Source organism: Nerophis lumbriciformis, linkage group LG28, assembly GCF_033978685.3.
Source record: "Nerophis lumbriciformis linkage group LG28, RoL_Nlum_v2.1, whole genome shotgun sequence".
Taxonomy (NCBI): domain Eukaryota; kingdom Metazoa; phylum Chordata; class Actinopteri; order Syngnathiformes; family Syngnathidae; genus Nerophis; species Nerophis lumbriciformis.
In genome coordinates this window covers 16,729,490-16,752,767 of record NC_084575.2, presented here as the reverse complement: position 1 = coordinate 16,752,767, position 23,278 = coordinate 16,729,490, and the positions used below count along the sequence as shown (strand labels likewise).

General features: G+C 42.3%; 1 protein-coding gene across 1 annotated transcript; it reads right to left on the bottom strand.

The window, feature by feature from the left end:
- Positions 1 to 252: 252 nt before the first annotated feature.
- Positions 253 to 21,981, bottom strand: LOC133570924 (metabotropic glutamate receptor 7-like). The gene is made up of 11 exons (XM_061923759.2): positions 21,112 to 21,981; positions 19,156 to 19,372; positions 18,649 to 18,784; positions 18,418 to 18,572; positions 18,057 to 18,194; positions 17,192 to 17,392; positions 15,318 to 15,457; positions 8,057 to 8,992; positions 7,715 to 7,961; positions 2,302 to 2,324; positions 253 to 2,218 (listed from the first exon to the last, which is right to left on the bottom strand). Exons 1-10 carry the CDS (start codon positions 21,601 to 21,603, stop codon positions 2,320 to 2,322), a joined length of 2,667 nt encoding a protein of 888 aa, XP_061779743.1. The 5' UTR covers positions 21,604 to 21,981; the 3' UTR covers positions 253 to 2,218; positions 2,302 to 2,319.
- Between the last annotated feature and the right edge of the window lie 1,297 nt (positions 21,982 to 23,278).

The following is a 23,278-nucleotide window of genomic DNA, read 5'->3' as shown; positions in this document are numbered from 1 at the left end:
CCTCGTCATGTCCGTTGTGTCCTGAGCAAGACACTTCACCCTTGCTCCTGATGGGTGCTGGTTAGCGCCTTGCATGGCAGCTCCCTCCATCAGTGTGTGAATGTGTGTGTGAATGGGTAAATGTGGAAGTAGTGTCAAAGCGCTTTGAGTACCTTGAAGGTAGAAAAGCGCTATACAAGTACAACCCATTTATCATTTATTTATTTATTTTCATTAAGTAGTGTATTTTTATTAAATTTTTAACTCCGTGTATTGATTATTGTTAAAATGTTCTCTTAGGCGTACTCACTTTTGTTTACATGTTCACTTAGTAGTGCACTTTTGTTTTCATTTTCAATTAGTAGTGTAGTCTTGTTGACATGGCTAGTGTACTTTTTACATTTTCAAGTGTACTCACTTCTGTTGCCAGTACATTAATGGAAGTGTGTACAATAGACTTATTTTCAGAGTACAGTAAATGTAACGTTTATGCAACCTGCACATTATCAACTAATTTCTTCATTGTTGAATATGAGGCATACTATACTCTTGTGAGGTACTGTAGCTACTTATGAGAGAGAGTAACTTGTATTGACTCTGTGTGTTTGTGTGTAAGAGAGCTAAAACAACAACAACAACAACACACGAGAGTTGTTATCAAAAGTAACAAATATATTTGATCCATTCTCTGACAAGATCACAGGAAAGGCATTAAAGGTCATGGTCCCACCACAACATTGTGCACAAAAGCAGCGAGCAACACAAACACACGCATGCACACAACAAACACAAACGTATGCACTTGTGGTCTTCATGAGGACGTCCAACAAAGAGTAAATAAAAGAAATCATGCAACATCAGGTCACATGGTCTGCAGAGGTCACAAATGAAGACATGCATGATTTTTCCACGATTATACAACACTGGAGACACGGGCTGTGCTTCAATTAGCACACTTCCATACTTACACCTAGCATTTTGAGTGCATAAGGATTTTATTTTTTTCAAACAGATATACTTGGACAAGTGAAAAACACTTAATTGAGTCACACTTTGTGAACACCCTCACTACAACTCAGTGAGCAACCACAACTCTCACGACTATTGAGCTTGTTAGCTTCCCTTGTTGCAAGCGAACGATGGCCAATTAAAGCGAAAAAGGGGAGTGTTATAGCAGCTGGAACTAACCCATGCATTTTAGGAGGTGGGTTGAACGCCCCCTGAAGGAGTCACACACAGGAAACAAAGTACTAAAAGCTGACTAATCACAGCCTTTATGCCATGTGAAGTTTTGAGCTTGACGCCACGCTACACAAGAAGGTTTGCAAGGAGAGAAGCGAGACGGTGAGTGAAAGTGACACAGGCAAATACAACACTATAACAGTAAAGCGTATTAAAGGGTCAAAATGCGTTTGCAGGTCGACACTCGTAACGCCATCAATTATGGGAATGCAAGAATCGCCAGTGTAGAGACGAACTTGAGTTGAAAAAGAGAGAGGAAACAGATACGGTAAATATTGTGATGGTCATTTCCACTACACCGTGAACGTGTGCACACTCAGTGTGACTTATTGAAGTGTGCTGACGGAAGGAAGTATTCCATTTGAGACACAGCCTGAGTGAAGGACATCACAGAATAACACAACTCACAAATGAAACACATGCTGCAAGTCTGAAGCAAACCAAACCAATATTCCATCTCTGAAATAAATAGCCCTTAAATTGCTTTTTCGTTTTTCATTTCTGACTTAACAAGCAGCTTGGAGGTGGCGCCAAGAAATTCTTTCAAAGGAAGGAAAAAAGTAGTATTCAGCCTCCCATAGCTGTCACTGCAATCATGTACCACCTCAAAGACGTCTCGCCCATATTTGGTCATGTGTCTACATTCGTCTACTGGATTTGTTTTGCTCTCCTAAAGTAAAAGTAAACAACGAAGCAATCATTCTTGTAGAAGACAAATGCTCAAACGACAACATAGCATGCTGACCAGCTGACTTTCATTCCCACTTTGGAATGTTTGTTGACTTATGTCAGACTTGGAGATGGTCCATATTTTAATGGCTGGTAAGCAATGGCTTCATTCCAAAAAAAAAAAAAAAAAAAGTTGACAGGAAGTTTGGAACCTTTCAGGTCAAACTGTCTCTACCTGGACGTCAGAGTGAGACATCGCCGAAAAAAGCTTTCCCCCCCTTCTCACAAAAGCAACAAGCTGATGGAAGATGGTGTCAGGTCAAGTCACCTGCTGACACACAAACGCGGTCATGGATGAGAGGTCATGTGATGCTAGAAGAAAAAAGAAACAAGAATAAAAGCTTGTCTTACCTGTCACAACAGAGGAAATTAGCCTGCCAAGAGAGGAAAAAGCACATTTAGTCAGGTGATTGTTTCAATTCTATTTCTACTTTCATACACTTGAACACATCACCGATGACAAAACATGTAAACTAACTTCTTTTTTCATACACTTGAACGCATCACCGATGACAAAACATGTAAACCAATTTCTATTTTCATCCACTTCAATGCATCACCGACGACAAAACATGTAAACTAATTTCTATTTTCAAACCCTTGAATGCATCATCAGAGACAAAACAAGTACACTAATTTATTTTTTCATACACCTGAATGCATCACCAAGGACAAAATATGTAAACTCAATTCTTTTTTCATACACGTGAACGCATCACTTACGGAAAAACGTGTAAACTATTTTTTTAATTATACACTTGAACGCATCAACGATGACAAAACATGGATACTCATTTTTATTTTGAAACACTTGAACATACCACTGGCGACAAAACATGTAACTATCTATTTTCATACACTTGAACGCATCACTCACAGCAAAACTTGTATACTAATTTCCATTTTCATACACTTGAACGCATCACAGAACACAACATTTTAACTAATTTGTATTTTTTACACACTTGAACACATCGCTTATGACAAAAAATGTAAACTAATTTCTATTTTCATCACCGAAGACAAAACATTTAAACACATCACCGACAAAAAAACATGTAAGTTGTTTTCTATTTTCATACACCTGAATGCATCACAAAAAAACATGTAAACTAATTTTCATTAGACACTTGAACGCATCACCGATGACAAAACATGTAAACCAATTTCTATTTTCATCCACTTGATTGCATCACCGTCACCGACAACAAAACAGGTAAACTAATATCTATTTTCAAACACTTAAATGCATCCTCAGAGACAAAACAAGTACACCAATTTCTTATTTCATACACCTGAACGCATCACCGACGACAAAACATGTAAACTAAATTCTATTTTCAAACACTTGAATGCATTATCAGAGACAAAACAAGTACACTAATTTATTTTTTCATACACCTGAATGCATCACCAAGGACAAAACATGTAAACTCAATTATTTTTTTCATACAAGTGAACGCATCAATTACGAAAAAACATGTAAACTATTTTTTAATTATACACTTGAACGCATCACCGAGGACAAAACATGGATACTCATTTTTATTTTGAAACACTTGAACATATCACTGGCGACAAAACATGTAACATGTAAATATCTATTTTCATACACTTGAACGCATCACTCACAGCAAAACTTGTACACTAATTTCCATTTTCATACATTTGAACGCATCACAGAACACAACATTTTAACTAATTTGTATTTTTTACACACTTGAACACATCGCTTATGACAAAAAATGTAAACTAATTTCTATTTTCATCACCGAAGACAAAACATTTAAACACATCACCGACAAAAAAACCTGTAAGTTATTTTCTATTTTCATACACCTGAATGCATCACAAAAAAACATGTAAACTAATTTTCATTAGACACTTGAACGCATCACCGATGACAAAACATGTAAACTAAGGTCTATTTTCATCCGCTTGATTGCATCACCGACAACAAAACAGGTAAACTAATATCTATTTTCAAACACTTAAATGCATCATCAGAGACAAAACAAGTACACCAATTTCTTATTTCATACACCTGAACGCATCACCAAGGACAAAACATGTAAACTAAATTCTATTTTCAAACACTTGAATGCATCATCAGAGACAAAACAAGTACACTAATTAATTTTTTTCATACACCTGAATGCATCACCAAGGACACAACATGTAAACTCAATTATTTTTTCATACACGTGAACGCATCACTTACGAAAAAACAAGTAAACTATTTTTTAATTATACACTTGAACGCATCACTGAGGACAAAACATGGATACTCATTTTTATTTTGAAACACTTGAACATATCACTGGCGACAAAACATGTAAATATCTATTTTCATACATTTGAACGCATCACAGAACACAACATTTGAACTAATTTGTATTTTTTACACACTTGAACACATCGCTTATGACAAAAAATTTAAACTAATTTCTATTTTCATCACCGAAGACAAAACATTCAAACACATCACCGACCAAAACCATGTAAGTTATTTTCTATTTTCATACACCTGAATGCATCACAACAAAACATGTAAACTAATTTTCATTAGACACTTGAACGCATCACCGATGACAAAACATGTAAACCAAGTTCTATTTTCATCCGTTGATTGCATCACCGACAACATAACGCGATGAGGTGGCTACTTGTCCAGGGTGTACCCAACCTTCCATCCGAATGCAGCTGGGATAGCCCTCCCCCCCCCTCCCACCTAGGCCTTCAGTAATGTCTTACTTAGTCTGACTTCAATAAATACCTCTCAAAATACAATAATTTATGTCGCCATATGTGCATGGCTTGAAAAATACTATACAGAAACACACTTGCACACTACTGGCCATTGAATCACCTCAATTTGTCACTACAAAACGGGCTATTTTTTGGTGCATTTAAAAATCAATAAACCCGCATCGCACGTGGTACTGTCAAAACTAACATAATTGTAAAAAAACATTTTGAATATGAAAAAATATATTTGAACAATTTGTAAAGCCATTGGTACCGCTCGTAGTTTGTTGATTCGAGTGGAAGTGGCGGGCAAACCATTTCACCGCCAGGACAGCTTAACTCGTTTCCGGGATTGGTCGACCTCATTTCACAAGATGTAGTTTCTCTTTAAACACCCTTCTTGAAAACACCCTTGCAAATATATATCTGCCACCTAATCAACAATTTGCTCTGCTTCTTTGTTAGTTAAAAAAGTGAGTACCGCTGATTTCTCCGTTGGCCGGGTATGGTTCCGGTGCCGCTTTATGCTTTCGTAAATCACAACTTTTGATTGGATACTTGGGAGTGACAAGTGAGTATCCAATCACAGTCATGTTCAACGTAAGGCTACCTTGATGGGCTACGGTCAAAAACTTGTGATCTGATCGGCTATCGCAACTGTCTGTTAACTGAATGTCCTCCGTTCGTTAAACTGCACAGCCGCCGCTAACGTTGGTTCAGAAGGCCTCCGGCAGAATTCACACAGCGCTGGTAACAAGCTAGCTGAATTCTGATTGGATAAAAACTGTAACTTAATACTTTTATATATTTATGAAAAGTGAATTAAAAATAAAATGAACGACACACCACTGCCTTTAATACACTTGAATGGATCACCGACAACAAAACATGTAAATGTACTTATTTTGTCATACACTTGAACGCATCTATTACGACAAAACACGCAAACTAATTTATTTTATATACATGAACACATCACCGATGACATAACATGTAAACTAATTTATTTTTTCATACACTTGAACGCATCACTAATGACAAAACATCTAATCTCATTTCTATTATACACTTGAACATATCATCGATGAAAAAAACGTGTAAATATAAAGGATTGACACGCATTGTTTGCATGAAGCCAACTATTTACATACTCACGTTTGAGCGTCATTGCTAACATTAAAGAGCTAGTAGCTAACTTGGACCCGGTTGTCCCAAGTGTGGTCCGGGGGCTATTTTCTGCCAAAAGCTTGATTTCTATTGTCTCTCGACATATTGTAAAAAATAAAACAAAGTTATTATTATTATTATATATGAAACTAATTTGTATAAGTCAAAGCTAAGATGTGGATGATTTGTTCAGATAAATTAGCAGGGTTTTCATCCCATATTCAATTGAATGCACTACAAAGACAAGATATTTAAATTTCAAACTCATAAACTTTTTTTTTTTTTTGCAAATAATAATCAACTTAGAATTTCATGGCTGCAACACGTGCCTAAGTAGTTGAGAAAGGGCATGTTCACCACTGTGTTACATGGCCTTTCCTTTTAACAACACTCAGTAAACGTTTGGGAACTGAGGAGACACATTTTTTAAGCTTCTCAGGTGGAATTATTTCCCATTCTTGCTTGATGTACAGCTTAAGTTGTTCAACAGTCCGGGGGTCTCCGTTGTGATATTTTAGGCTTCATAATGCGCCACACATTTTCAATGGGAGACAGGTCTTGACTACAGGCAGGCCAGTCTACTACCCGCACTCTTTTACTATGAAACCACGTTGATGTAACACGTGGCTTGGCATTGTCTTGCTAAAATAAGCAGGGGCATCCATGGTAACGTTGCTTGGATGGCAACATACTGTGTGTTACTCCAAAACCTGTATGTACCTTTCAGCATTAATGGCGCCTTCTTAGATGTGTAAGTTACCCATGTCTTGGGCACTAATACACCCCCATACCATCACAGATGCTGGCTTTTCAACTTTGCGCCTATAACAATCCGGATGGTTCTTTTCCTCTTTGGTCCGTAGGACACGACGTCCACAGTTTACAAAAACAATTTGAAATGTGGACTCGTCAGACCACAGAACACTTTTCCACTTTGTATCAGTCCATCTTAGATGAGCTCAGGCCCTGCGAAGCCGACGGCGTTTCTGGGTGTTGTTGATAAACGGTTTTCCCCTTGCATAGGAGAGTTTTAACTTGCACTTACAGATGTAGCGACCAACTGTAGTTACTGACAGTGGGTTTCTGAAGTGTTCCTGAGCCCATGTAGTGATATCCTTTACACACTGATGTTGCTTGTTGATGCAGTACAGCCTGAGGGATCGAAAATCACGGGCTTAGCTGCTTACGTGCAGTGATTTCTCCAGATTCTCTGAACTCTTTGATGATATTACGGACCGTAGATGGTGAAATCCCTAAATTCCTTGCAATAGCTGGTTGAGAAAGGTTTTTCTTAAACTGTTCAACAATTTGCTCACGCATTTGTTGAAAAAGTGGTGACCCTCACCCCATCTTTGTTTGTGAATGACTGAGCATTTCATGGAATCTACTTGTATACCCAATCATGGCACCCACCTGTTCCAAATTTGCCTGTTCACCTGTGGGATGTTCCAAATAAGTGTTTGATGAGCATTCCTCAACTTTATCAGTATTTATTGCCACCTTTCCCAACTTCTTTGTCACGTGTTGCTGGCATCAAATTCTAAAGTTAATGATTATATGCACAAAAAAAATGTTTATCAGTTTGAACATCAAATATGTTGTCTTTGTAGCATATTCAACTGAATATGGGTTGATAATTATTTGCAAATCTTTGTATTCCGTTTATATTTACATCTAACACAATTTCCCAACTCATATGGAAACGGGGTTTGTACTTTGAGCATTCTTAATATACAAAATGTATCAAAGTGGTTGATCGCATCTTTACATTTTTCTGTACGTGGCCGTGTCGGAGAACGTTTGGACACTCCATGTGTATGAAGCGTACACTTAAGAGGACGTGACTCACTGCTGGCGTCCACGTTGTGGCACAGTTGGGTCTTGGCCTCGCCGTTGGGTCGCTCGCTGACCTTGTGAGCCAATCTTGAAGTTGCGGCTGCCGCCGTCACCACTGCCTTAAAGGACCGCCTCCTCTGGGTTACGTTGAGTTCCGGGTGGAAGATGATGACGTACACCTTGGGAAGAAAGAGCATTCCCAACGCCACCGAGGCGCTGAGGCTCATTGAGATGGTCAGAGCGGTGGTCTGGATGTGAAGCTGGAGGGCCGCAAACAATCGTTTTCTCAAAGGTTTATAGTAAGCTAACTAGATAAATGCATTGATGTCTCAAGTGTGCCGGAGCTGCGACTCACCTTGTGGGCAGATCGGGGCGTTCCGAAGAAAATAGGAATGAAGGCGAGCCAAACGATGCAAGTGGTGTAGACAGTGAAGCTGATGGCTTTGGCTTCGTGGACGGCGTCATGCAGGCGGCGCGTCTTGATGGAGTAGGCCGCGCACGCAACCATCAGCAGGATGGCGTAGCCCAGCGTGCAGATGGTCTGCAGGTCGCCCATGTCACACTTCAACACGCCGCGCGCCAAACCCGGCTCCACGCTTTTCCGCTGGTCGTAGTCGACCAGGGCACGGGATGGGGCGGTGGCGATCCAGAGCAGCGTGGCCAGCAGCTGGACGGCGACGAGGCCGCAGACCACGGCGAGCTGGGAAGCGGGACTGACAAGGCGGGGTGTCGCCACCGACACCTTGCTCCTTCCGGAGATAGCGTGGATGCGGTGTGTTTTGGCGAGCATGACGGCGTAGCTGATGCACATTCCCAGCCCCAAAAATATGCGCCTGAGCGAGCACACACCCGTGTCCGGCTTGGCGATCATCGGGAAAGTAACAACGTAGGACAGGAAGATCCCCGTTAGGAGCATGTAGCTCAGCTCGCGGCCGGAGGCGCGCACCACGGCCGTGTGGTTGTAACGCAAGTAGGCGGCCGTGACAGCCAGCGTGGCAGCGATGCCCAGGGTGGCGAGGAAGACGGGCACGAGCGCCCACGGGGAGCCCCATTCCAAGTGGATGACAGGGATGGGCTGACAGGAAGTGCGGTTAGCGTCGGGTCGCATGTTGAAGGCGCACAGCTTGCATGTGAACTCGTCGTGTCGATACTGGTAACCGTCGCAGCGCTCGCAGTGCCAGCAGCAGGCCACGCCCTTCGCCGCCTTTTTCCTCTCGCCTGCCCGACACGGAAGGCTGCACACAGACGAAGGAACATCCTGTTTGCCGCGGCCCCATCGCATGTCCTCCACCTGCAGACAACAAGCATGTCAGTTCGTCGTCGCTGTGCTTCCGGTTGGTGTATAGCGCCTGTTGCTACGGCAACATAACATTAATAATAAGGAAAGGTGTCATCAAATGAAACATGGGAGCAACCCTCAAACGTGCTTGGCGAAGGATCTTCACTCGGTCAATTGTGAAAAGGATTCCCTGTTTCAACTAATAACAATAATAATAATAACAATAATAATGACAAAGATAATAATGATAATAATAATAATAAGTGTACATGTCATGATAGGTGAGCCATTTTCCAAATTAAGTTGCTAATCTCACATGAAGAACATCCTCATCCACTCCCATCATTCCCTCAAGTGGCAGATGGGATACGATTGGGATAATCCCACTTTTCCTCATTTCATCTGTTTTCATTCACTTGACTTGTGTGTACGTAGCGTAGCATTTAGCAGCTAACAGACACAGTCATCAATATATGGAGCATGTAGCGTAGCATTTAGCAGCTAACAGACACAGTCATCAATATATGGAGCATGTAGCATAGCATTTAGCAGCTAACAGACACAGTGTTCAATCTATGGAGAATGTAGCATTTAGCAGCTAAAATACACAGTCATCAATATAATGGAGTATGTTGCAGTTTTTTCTTGCCCTGATGTGGGGTCGGAGCCGAGGATGTCGTTGGGGCTTGTGCATCCCTTTGAGACACTTGTGATTAAGGGCTATATAAATAAACTTTGATTGATTGATTGCATAGGATTTAGCATCTAACAGACACAATTATCAATATATGGAGCATGTAGCATAGTGTTAGAATAATTGTATCTAAGTTATCACAAAACTTTGTGTTTCAATGAGTTCCCGGCGAGAAGACAAAAGCTGTCTTTGAACCTACCAAGAAGAAGGCTTGTAAAACTCCACTGTGTAGGATGGGAAGCAACATGAAGGTGTTCTGTTTCTTTGATGTATCGTAATCAACAGAAAGATTTTGTTTTGACCCGAGAACTCCAAAGCGGAGAATAAGCAAGATCTGCCCAAGTTCCAGGCACCGCTTCTTTGAACTGTTTGTTATCAAAGGCGATGGCAGTTTACGACCCCTGTCCCTTAGAAACAGCTGTTGCCATGTAATCAGGGAAAGTCCAAATTAAAGAGGAGGCGTACAATCTTTCGCCAGAGCGTGCTGGAGACTGTACAAGAGTACAGCCCAGACGTCTCTCCTCAATTGAGCCAAATTTAATTCTGTCTCAGTTTAATTCCTTGCTTCTTGTCTTGTTTAATAGATGTCATCAGTGTTTGAACCTGACACATAGCCTTAGCAGCTAACAGACACAGTCATCAATATAATTGAGCATATAGAATAGCATTTAGTAACTAACAGACAGAGTCATCAATATAAGAAGCATGTAGCATAGCATTTAGCAGCTTGGCCTTAGCAGCTAACAAACACAGTTATCAATATATGGCGCATATTGCTTGGTTTTCAATTATGTAACATCCGGCTCACGTCCCACTCAATAAATATGCGTGGTGGTCAAGCCAGTGTCTGTTCTTAATGGGTACTAGGTGCCATTTAGACTTTGAAGAAAAATACCCTATGCGTGCGTTGTTTTTGGCTGTACGAACTGTTTAAATCTCAGAAAGGATAAAAGTTTTTCAGAGTTCCTCGAAAGAGGTCTGGAAGTGGAAGAATATCCGAGTGGTGGGCCTCCCTGAGGGCTGTAAGGGCCCCCATCTGACTGAGTTCACAAATCACTTCTTGTAGGAGGTTCTGAAACTGGACAACGGGCCCATGTTGGACTGCGCCCACCAGACCCTAATAATGCAAACCTCCTTCTGCCAAGTGCAGGTGAGGCTTCTCTGCTATCCTATATGGGCAAGAGGATTTACATTTTTCCCGACTTCACCCTGACTATGGCTCGGAAGCAAGCAGCCTTTGCTGCGGTGAAGAAGAGGCTTCATCCATGTCCCAGCGTGAGGACTGGTCTTCTCTTTCCGGTGACGTTGCGGATCACTTTATCCAACGGCAAGACTCACAGATTCGATGATCCAACAAAGACAGCAGACTTTGTCGACAAAAATAATAAAATGGGAGTTGCCCAAGATTTGATCTAGGAGGCATTTTGGAGCTAAATGACTACATATATATATATATATATATACAAAGTATACATACAGCAACATACATGATCAATTTTGGTGATGTAGAAAAGTTACAATCAAATCAAATTAGCTTCATGGCATGGCCTCTTAACTTCATGTGAGTGATTATGATTGACGACACCTGTTGACTTCTCTGAGCCCATTTAAATAGGGCTCGTGTGATGCAGTCATTAGACTCGGTGCTAAAGGAATGGCTAAATCAGGCTAGAATTAAGGTTTTAGAATGGCCTTCCCAAAGTCCTGACATAAACATGTGGGCAATGCTGAAGAAACAAGTGCATGTCAAAAAACCAACGAATGTAGCTGAACTGCACCAATTTTGTCAAGAGGAGTGGTCAAAAATTCAACCAGAAGTTTGCCAGAAGCTTGTGGATGGCTACCAAAAGCGCATTATTGCAGTGAAACTTGCCAAGGGACATGTAACCAAATATTAACATTGCTGTATGTATACTTTTGACCCAGCAGATTTGGTCACATTTTCAGTAGACCCATAATACATTCATAAAAGAACCAAACTTCATGAATGTTTTTTGTGACAAACAAGTATGTGCTCCAATCACTCTATAACAAAAAAATAAGAGTTGTAGAAATTTTTGGAAACTCAAGACAGCCATGACATTATGTCCTTCACAAGTGTATGTAAACTTTTGACCATGACTGTATGTAATGTAGTGACAGGCACATTTATAATAACAATTCATATTTACGTAGTTTGATCCTTTTAAGCATAGGCAGCACATTAATTTAAAAAACACATCTGTCCAGGTGAGATACATGATTTATGATCTAGAATAAATTACAGGGAGCAAGGAAGCGAGAAAGCAGCAGGCCACTCGATGATGTAAAAATAGGCACACAGCTAGTGATCACGTCGCCGCTATAAATAGTTTGTCTGCATTAGCGCTTATAATAACAATATCACTAATACTTGGTTAAAATTCAAATCACGAAATGTAAATGGAGTATTGTTGGCAGTTGGATGGCGGTTTTTGAACGGTTATTTATTGGATTTTATGGGTGAAATAGAGGACCTCGCATTAGCTCCGCTGTAAGTGGACTTTTAATTACAAGTTAGAATGCATTAAAAAAAAAGAAGTCATTGTGTCTTTCATAATGATTCTGAACAATAGGCAAAATTCCCAAAAAAGTGCAGTTTTCCCTTTAACTGTTGGCTCGATCCCCATCTTGATCGCTCATTACACAAAACTAAAAACCGCTATGGTAATTCAGCTGCGATGAGATGGCGACTTGTGTGGTGTACACCGCCTTCCGCCCAAATGCAGCTGAGATAGGCTCCAGCACCCCCCGCTACCCCAAAAGGGACAAGCGGTAGAAAATGGATGGGGAAGGATGGTAATTCCATGTTCAATGGAATATTTTTCTGTTTCAGATGTCTGGCGCTTTTTTAATCCCTCTAGAAGGCAATATTCCTTCTTCTAACGTTCATCATAATTAAAATCCGCTTAGACTAATTTGAAGTTGAAAATTAATCACTTTCATCTATATCTATCTGCAAATATGATGCAATTGTTATCTCTGATCATGCTCCAATTTCAATGGATTTACTCTTTAAAAACCTGACAACCACACGTCTAAATATATGATTACTTTTAAATGAGGACTATGTGGATTTTGTTTCACGTCAAATAGTTTTTTTTGTGCTCTTGAACATCAGCATCTGTATTCTGAGAGGCGTTGAAGGCATACATTAAGGGGGAGATAATATCCTATGCAAGTTATGAGAAAAAACTCAGGAAGAATAAATTGACTAGTGTGACACAATGCATATCTCTGTTAGATAACTTTTGTACTCCACCTCTCAAAACCCAGCCACTTATAAGGAAAGGCTCTCTTTACAGACAGAACTGGATGTCCTTGTGACAGACCATGCTACTGAACAAATTCTCCATTCAAGATCTCACTTTTATGAACATGGCGATAAAGCTAAACAATCATCAATTACGCCAGCTATCAACATCCCATTATATTTTGCAGATTCAACCCGATTCAGGTATAGTTATGGATGATCTTGAGATCAATAATGTATTTAGGAATTTCTATACGTCCCAATACTCATCTTCTATTTTTAGCTAGCCCCTTTATTAATGGACATGTACAATGAATCGTTTGAATCTAGGTGCCTCCTTCAATTCCTCTCCTATTTAAAAAAGGCAAGGACCCTTGTGTGCACTTCGTATCACCCTATTAGTCTGTTAAATGTGGACTTTAAATTATTATACAAACTTCTAGCTTTATGTCTGAATACTATTCTTCCTTCTATTATTAATGCAGATTAAACCGGGTTCATTCGGAATAGGTGCTCCTTTTCTAATCGTCTTTTCAATATATTGTATGATGTGCCTGCTCTTAACACTGAAGAGGCAGTGATATCTATGGATGCTGAAAAGGCATTTGACCGAGTGGAGTGGAATTATCTATTTTATGTCCTGTCCTGGTTTTATTTCATGGATTAAAGCGCCTATATTCATCTCCTGAGGCCTCAGTCAGGACAAATAATGTTCAATTAGAATATTTTCGCATTCACCGTTCCACAAGGCAGGGCTGCCCCCTGAGCCTATTGCTTTTTGCAATGCGCTTTGTACCAACCCGCTTATTACAGGCATATGTAGACACAATGTGCAGGTGAAAGTGTCTCTCTACGCAGATGACCTCCTTTTATATGTCTCGGACATGTCCACCTCGGTTTTGACTGCCTTAAGTACTCTCCAGGTTTTTGGACATGTGTCTCGCTTTGAACTTGACTTAAAGTGAATATACATCCTATATATTCTGCTGCTAAGAAATATCCTCTTCACAATTTTCCCTTTAGAATTGCCTCGCAAAGTTTCACAAACTTGGCGGGTGTCCAGGTCACACATACACTCGCAGAGTTTAGTAAAGCCAACTTTGCTCCATTGTTGTCCAGAATCCAGAGAGATTTTGATTGCTGGTTCTTAATATATCTAGAGTGGCTCTTGTCAACTCTATTAAAAATGAATGTACTTATGCATTTTTTAAATTTGTTCCAGTGTATACCACTTTTTCTCACTCAGACCTTCTTTTGTAAATTAAATAGTCAGATTTTAGACTTCATTTGGAATAAAAAGACTCAGAGATTTTGTAAACAATATTTACAGAGACCCAAATCGTCGGGAGGATTGGCATTACCATGTTTATGTTTTTCTACTCGGCCACCGACATTAGAATCCTTAAATATTGGCTGCAATATGAAGCACTTGATTCCTCTCCATCATGGCTGGTTATGGAAGCTAACTGACATTAGCTAACATAACATTTAGCAGCTAACAAACACAGCTATCAAAATGTGGAGTACTAAGTGTAGCATTTAGCCACTAACAGAAAGAGTCATTAGTATGAAGCACATGCATAATAGCATTTAGCAGCTAACAGACACAGTTATCAATATGTGGAGTATAAAGCGTAACATTTAGCCGCTAACAGAAAGAGTTGTCAACATGTAGAGCATGTAATGTAGCATTTAGATGCTAACAGACCCAGTGGTCATTAGGTGGTGGATGTAGCATAGCATTTAGCAGCTAACAGCTACCAATATCAAAATATGGAGTATATAGCGTAGTATTTAGCAGCTAACAGACAAAGTCATTAATATGTGGAGCACATAGTATAGCATTTAGCAGCTGACCAACACGGTTATCTACAGTTGACAGGGTTGTTTTTTTTGCCTCATTCTTGTGAGAATCCTGTGTGGGACTGAAGCATTAAGAAGTGGGCCTATCTAGGACTAGCTGCTGTGTGCTCAAACAACCACCAGGTGGCGTCTGTGTGCAGATAATACTGTATCCTCTCTTTCTCTTTCGAACTTACCAGGTCTCAACAGGTGTGGAGTGCATTCTTCACACATTTTTTACTCACGCTTTAATTAAGGGCTGAGGCAAAAGCTAACCCAGACCCACTGTATGTGCGTAGCACGCAGTGTAGCAATTAGCAGCTAACATTCAGAGTTATCAATATGTGGAGGATGAAGGGTAGCGTTTAGCCGTTAACAGAAATAGTTATCAACATGTATTGCATGTAGTGTAGCATTTAGCTGCAAACAGACACAGTGGTCATTATGTGATGGATGTAGCATAGCATTTAACAGCTTACAGATACAGATGTGTTGTCAGGACTCTCAGAAGTTTTAGATGTAAAACTCACGTTGAGCTGCAGAGTTTCTGTCCATTGTCCTATGACTCGGTATCCTGGCCCGTTGACGTCGTTCCACTGGTACTGGAAGACGTCGTAGTGTCCCGGGGCGTCGCCGTTATGATTGAATGTGACTGAAGTACCGGCACTTCCTGTATGTGAAAGAATACAATAAATATGTTCTATAAGCCACTTTTGACATTGTTATTAACAATGTTGGGACTAACGCCGCTACTTTCGGCGGTAAATAGTAATCTAACGCGTTATTTTTTATATTCAGTAACTCAGTTACCGTTACTACATGATGCGTTACTGCGTTATTTTTTATGTAGTATCGGCTAGAAACGGAGAAGATCTGAGTGTTTTATTGGAGCGCTGCAGAAGAGGTGACGGAGAAGAGGTGCGCTCTGTGTGTGTGTGTATGTGTGTGTGTGGGAGAGGGTGTGTCTGTGTTTACATCATGGCGGAGCCAGAAGTCGAGTTTCTTAACATGGAGATATTCTCACTACTTTTCTTTTGTCGACCACAAAGAAAAGAACATTTTAGTTAAATGTAAGTTGTGTCTTGGATCAAAGATCCTTTCCTAGCGAGTCAAATCTGCTGAAACAGCTACAAAAGCAACATGCTTTGGCCAAGCTAGTAAAGAGAGACACACTTCACCTCCTAAGCAACAGCGACTGGATTTTAACGAAGCACTGCTAGCCAGGACAACATTGAAAGAGCCATTGCAGCGTATGTGCTAGAAGACATGCAGGCTATTTCTACAGTGGAGTCCCCCGCTTTCAGGCAGCTAATTAGCATGATACCGGGCGTCAAATGGCACCTGGACAGTGAGTACATAAAAATGGAAAGCAAGCTAAAGAAAACACTCCAAACTCTGCCTCTGCTCATCATTCAGCACTGAAGGTACACACACTCTGTCAATTCTCTTATATACTGTTGCTCTTTCATTCAAGACTTCTAGAGTGTTTGATTATCACATCACTCTAAATGTATAGACTATAAAGTTCACAAACATAAAGAGGGATGCTTGGCCAGGTCAATCTTTCCTTATCTCTAAACTAAAACTGGGGAAATGTGTAGAGTGTTCTGGGCTTCAGACATGATTTTATTTCAGAATTCCTTGAGAGAAAAAAACGCCTGGTTAGGCTTTGTGTATGTAGTGTGTGCCTTCCTTGGTTTACAGCTATGTTGTTATTATGCTGTTTTTTACTTATATATGTTATGTTGCAGTTATTTAAAATAGTTTTGTCAATTTGTTCTGGCCTGAAACAAATTGGTCCTTTGAAACATATCTTTGTCTTTGTGTGTTGTATGTAGACCACATTGCTTAGCAGAGTTTAGTGATGCAAGTGCATGTCAAGTTGATCAACAGATTGTATTATTCTCCAGTGCAATAACAGTACTGAAATGAAGGCTAAAAGGGCATTAAAGGGGGCCTTAAATTTTTTTTTTTAAATATGTAAGTAACTAAATAGTTACTTTTCACAGTAACGCATTACTTTTTGGTGTAAGTAACTGAGTTAGTAACTGAGTTACTTTTGAGTAAATGTAACTAGTTACTGGTTTTCAGTAACTAACCCAACAGTGGTTATTAATAACACAATCTTAAAAAAAAAAAAAAAAAATGCATACTTTGAATTCATCGCTGTTGTTTTGACTTTTAGAAGTGTGGTTTGTGAATTTTTCATGTAAAATCCGCACACGACTGTGTGTCATGCTACGAGTGCATGCATTTTATTAGCAGGGTGACGTAATTGTGATCTAGCAAACATTATGATGATTATGATGAATACAAAATGTATGGATTTGTACTGCTTTTAACTTGATTATTTCGACCTCGCATGTTACAGTCCCACTAATCTGGTGACAAGATGGCAGCTCACCGTTGAAATTGACAGCGCGGATGTATTTAAGCAGCTTCTTGCCGCCAGCCATCTCCATATTGGGACAGACGGCGGAGTTCGGGGGGCAAAGGTCAGCATGCATGTTGTGCAGCGCGTAGGCCATGGCGTACACGGCATCCATCACAAACTGCACTTTGGCCTCCTGCTCGTACTTGGAGTCCATGCCGATCCGCTCCTGACCTGAAGGACGTTTGGATCAGAACACATCAACCCCACCTTTGTATTACAGATGGCCACAGTTTGACCCTGGATCAGATTATTTACAAGATCTTCTTTACTTTACTTTACTTACCACTGTAATTACCGGACTACAATACTCTTCATTCAATGACCGTAAATAATGTAAAAACAAGAGTATAAAGAAGTCATACTGTTCCATTACCTTTGTTCATACTACTGTCACTACTCAACTGCCAAAGAACTGTAGACACCTTAATATTTGTTGCTTCCTATACTGTATATACTGTTATACTATTTGATATTGCACTGGTACTGTATTTGACTACTGTACTTCTACTTGTATTGATACTTCTACCGTAACTACTGTGACTTATTGTCTTGTAATTAATGTACATCAGAGCTATTCAAATGTTTGTATTTAGTGTATTAGATTCTGCAACTAGTGTTTGGATCCCACTGTACGCAATATCTGAAGAGCATGGAAAAAAGCATTTCACTGTGGTGTACTCTGCATGTGACGAATAAAACCTTGAACCTTGAGGCAGGAGTGTACAAACGTATTGCAGCGTGGGCCACAGACAGAAAAAAATGAAGGATGAGGTCGTGCATTAAAAATGCTTTAAAAATGCAGACGCAGTCACAAACGTAGGATGTGCGTGCTCACCCGTGCACTTCCTGGCGGCGTGCCGTTGTGTGGGCGTGTTGGTCAGCTGACAGTGGAAGTTCTCCTCCCAGAACTCAGCAAACCAAACGTTTCTGCGGTTGTTCTCCAACGTGCGTGACATGAAGTATGCGTCAAAGCCTGCAACGCACGCACACACACACACACACACACACACACACACACACACACACACACACACACACACACACACACACACACACACACACACACTTGTTGAAACCATTTGCTGCTGATGTTGTTGCCATGGCAACCTCATCCCAGAAATAGGGTTATTCCCAGGCGGAAGACCAAATGAAAGCATCCATCTATTGATCTATTGATTGATTGGCATGTTTGTTACCTTTGATAGTGGCTCTTTTGGGCAAGACGGTGATGGCGCCGGCGGCGGTGTCTTCCAGCTGATGGACGGGAGCATTATTAGCGCCCCAGCTGTCGGAGCCGATCCACAGGAAGTGATCCACCTGCTGCGCCCGCTTGCTGGCACTAAGAACGCCTCTGGAACAAACACACATACACGCACACAGTGAGTCATGCGTTTGCGCATATTGTCACATGACTTCCACGCGAGTACCTGATGTCATCATCAGAAGCGAAGAGGATGACGGCACGGGCGGCGGGCGTGTCCAGCAGGAGGCGGATGACTTTGTCAAAGAAGGATGTCGTGGGGTGGTGTGGAATCTTCACAGACTGAGCCACGCACGTTCCACCTGAGGACCAAAGGTATGCTAATGGTAAAAGTCGGCCAAAGACATCATCGGGTCACGTGACTCATGCGCAGTTAGCCGTCAATCACTTCGCTTGTTGGAGGTTCTTCCGCACCAAACTCCTTCAAGCTGTGTCCCAATACTTTTTGTAAACAGTCAAATTAATAGGAACATGTGTATGTGTGATGAATGACAAGGTCAGTTTTGTCCAATCAGTCAGCCTCTTACTAAAAAGTTTTGCAAGGTGTGGTCATGGTGGTTGCCATGGCGACCCCATCGGCATATCAATCCCTTCAACTGCCAGCCAGGTTTTACCTTGAAAGAATGCCATTCTTGGCGAAACCGAAAGGTCAGACGTTAATGACAAATCTCACCTGCGTCTCTCGAAAGCTGCAGGAAGGCGTCCACGCCCCTTTCGCCGTAGCTGCCCTCCGACGCCACCGTGGACACGTACGTCCATCCGAGCGCCTTGAGAATGTCCAGCATGGCCTGAGCTTGAAAGCCGTCGGGGGGAACCACGCGAGAGAAGAAGTCGTAACGCCGCTCGTCGCTCAGCTCAGAAGCCGTCGACGCGTAGCTGATCTGTGGAATCTGAGCGTGAACACAACAATTGAAATCATTTTTAAACATTTTTTCTTTTTATTGATCATATTACCTGACATCTAGTCACACCTACTCAGTGGCCTAGTGGTTAGAGTGTCCGCCCTGAGATCGGTAGGTTCTGAGTTCAAACCCCGGCCGAGTCATACCAAACACTATAAAAATGGGACCCATTACCTCCCTGCTTGGCACTCAGCATCCAGGGTTGGAATTGGGGGTTAAATCACCAAAAATGATTCCCGGGCGCGGCACCGTTGCTGCCCACTGCTCCCCTCACCTCCCAGGGGGTGATCAAGGGGATGGGTCAAATGCAGAGGACAAATTTCACCACACATAATGTGTGTGTGACAATCATTGGTACTTTAACTTAACAGGGAATATGCCGAGAACCAATGATGCTAACTGTGCTGACAACAATGCTAACAAGGATACGGGACGATGCTAACAGTAATGCTAACAATGCTAACATGACTAAAGGGACAAGCCCTGTCAAAGTAGGGCTAGGATATAGGATGATGCTAAGAGTGCTAACAATAATGCTAACATGACTAAAGGGACAAACTGTCAAAGTAGGGTTAGGACATGGGATGATGCTAACAGTAATGCTAACAATGCTAAGAGTGCTAACAATAATGCTAACATGACTAAAGGGACAAGCCCTGTCAAAGTAGGATATGTGATGATGCTAAGAGTGCTAACAATAATGCTAACATGACTAAAGGGACACGCCCTGTCAAAGTAGGATATGTGATGATGCTAAGAGTGCTAACAATAATGCTATCATGACTAAAGGGACAAGCACTGTCAAAGTAGGTTAGGATATAGGATGATGCTAACAGTGCTAACAATATTGCTAACATGACTAAAGGGACAAACGCTGTCAAAGTAGGGTTAGGATATGGGATGATGCTAACAATGCTAACAATACCGCTAACATGACTAAAGGGACAAATGCAGTCAAAGTAGGGTTAGGATATGGGATGGTGCTAAGAGTGCTAACAATAATGTTAACATGACTAAAGGGACAAGCCCTGTCAAAGTAGGATATGGGATGGTGCTAACGATGCTAACAATAATGCTAACATGACTAAAGGGACAAATGCTGTCAAAGTAGGGTTAAGATATGGGATCATGCTAACGGTGCTAACAATAATGCTAACATGACTAAAGGGACAAACGCTGTCAAAGTAGGGTTAGGTTATGGGATGATGCTAACAGTGCTAATAATAATGCTAACATGACTAAAGGGACAAATGCTGTCAAAGTAGGGTTAGGATAGGGGATGGTGCTAACGGTGCTAACAATAATGCTAACATGACTAAAGGGACAGACGCTGTCAAAGTAGGGTTAGGATATGGGATGATGCTAACAGTGCTGGCAATAAAGCTAACAATGCTAACATGGGACAAGGGCTGTTAAAATGGGATATACTTTTTTAAATGTATCCCACAATGGGGAAATTACATTGTTGCCATGAGGTTAGGTTATGGATTGGATAAAGGTTAAATTTGAGTTTTCACTTTAAATAATGAATTATTCATTGTGCGTGTACTGTTAGCGCTAAGTACATGCTAACAATAAATGCTAACTATACAAGCTAACCATGTAAGCTAATGACACCTGCTGTCTCGTGAGAGCACTCAACACAAGCCCCGCCCACCCAGGCACCACCCTGCTGACGTGACGTGGGGCCTGTCAACAGGTGGGCGGGAAGCGAAGGGGGGCGTTACCTGGAAGAGCCGCAGAATGTTGGCCACCATGATGGACACGGCGCTGGCGGACGCGCCCACCACGCCCGCCACCTTCTCCGCCTCCACGAACACGGGCGCGTCCCCGTCGGTGCAGCGCACGTCCGACGTGTCCTTCTGCACGAGCGCTTGCACGAACGTCAGCGACTGCTCGAGCGCGTGCGTGTCCCGCGAGCACGTGTCGAGCACGCGCGCGCCCAGCGTGATGTTGGGCAGCAGGCGCTCGTCGCCGTTGATGACGTCGAGCGCGTACATCATGGCCTCCAGGCGCTGGATGCCGGTCTCCTTCTTCAGGTCCCCGCACGGGGGACCGCCGGGCACCCCCTTGGCGTGCACGGGGAACAGCCCCCCGAGCGTGACATCACCCTCCACGCGGATGGAATGTGGCGCCAAGATCTCCTGGCAGCGTGCCAGCTGCACGCACGTGTGCACGAGCCACATGAAGCTGAGGGGCGTGGGTTCCGGGCTGCCCATGACTGGACCCCAAACCCCCCTCCACCCTGAACCAGCTGCGGAGTCCAAACCACTCAGGATACTTGGCGCCACTTCATCCTTATCAATTTCACAAGAAAAAGGCAAGAGGGGGGAAAAATTAACCCAAAAAAACCCCCCGCCAAATGTTCGCGGGTTCTGCGCTCAGCGGAGGGCACTGCTGCGCGAGTGTGCGCCAGCTGGGTGCTGCGGCTGCCGCACGCTCGCCCACATTGCGGGTCAGTGCGTGTGAGCGCGAGAAAAGGAGACGTGCACGCTGGCGACGAAGAAGCAGTGAGGGAATGGCGGGAGATTCCGCGCTCCGTCAGGCTCTCACGGCGCGCTCCCAATGGAGGGAGGAGAGGGGGGCGTCCAGCTGTTGTCGTGAATGAGGATCTCTGCAGCAACCACCTGTCACCTCCTTTATCTTAACAGTCTGACACAATAATGACGTCATCGGTCCGATTTGTACTGTTTAGGTCTTTGGCAACAATCTATGTCTTTTGTGTAAATGATGGAGGGCGTGGCCTAAGGGGACAAATGCCTTGCCCACATTATATACAGGTGTCCAGTTATTATGACAAGCTAACAGGAAGACATCCGTGTCTTATTTCACAAATAATGTCCAAGATGACGACAAATGAAGTCCACCAACACTCAAGTGGAAAGGTCAAGAAAGAAGTGGGCGGAGTTATGTGATGGAGTTTCTATGACAACACGACATCAACACCCCCCCACAGCAGGTTTCTGTGGCGAGGACGGCAACAACGGAGGTATAGATGACAACAAAAGGAATCTACAATTTGATCAATAACAACAACATTGATGACATAAGTCGGACACAAGTTGTTGACACGTTAGTGCGAGAGCGGATGAGAATTGCTTCACCCTGCAACTTGTTGCCATGGCAACGCTGCATCCTAGACTTCGGTAGTTAGCATTGATAGTTATCTCTAAAGCCGGTCGCTCGAGTCATACCAAAGACTTTTAAAAATGGGACCCATTACCTCCCTGCTTGGCACTCAGCATAAAGGGTTGGAATTAGGGGTTAAATCGCCAAAAATGATTCCCGGGCGCGGCACCGCTGCTGCCCACTGCTCCCCTCACCTCCCAGGGGGTGATCAAGGGGATGGGTCAAATGCAGAGGACAAATTTCACCACACCTAGTGTGCGTGACAATCATTGGTACTTTAACTTAGTGTGTCTACGTGTGCTAATTAGTTATTAATCAGAATATTAATCGCCGTGACGAGTGTGAATGCCAGCACACAGACACTGCGCGTTTAAATGTCATGTTGGTGGAAGTTCGTGAGAAGGTTGTCATGGGGAAGTAAATGATCCTTTCAAAAAAAGTTTAGTTTTAAGGTTGTTGTTTTTTTCTCAACCAAATTGCGGCTGGCGTCCAGGAGGTGGCAGCCGCGGTATGCGACGACAATATCCACAACTAGTCAGTTTTATGGACTTAAAAAATGAAATCCTTCAGTATGACGTCATGTGACAACACAAAAACCTAGTTCTTCATCTGCCAACATCCATGTCATTTTAGGAGTGTTTTGTATTCAGAAGTGACCTTTGTCACGTACCACCTGACCTGAGTGCAGTGTGGGTCTAGGATGACAAAAAATGGGTTGCTTGTTTGGGATAAATAATTTAATGCTCTCATGCACGCTCACACACA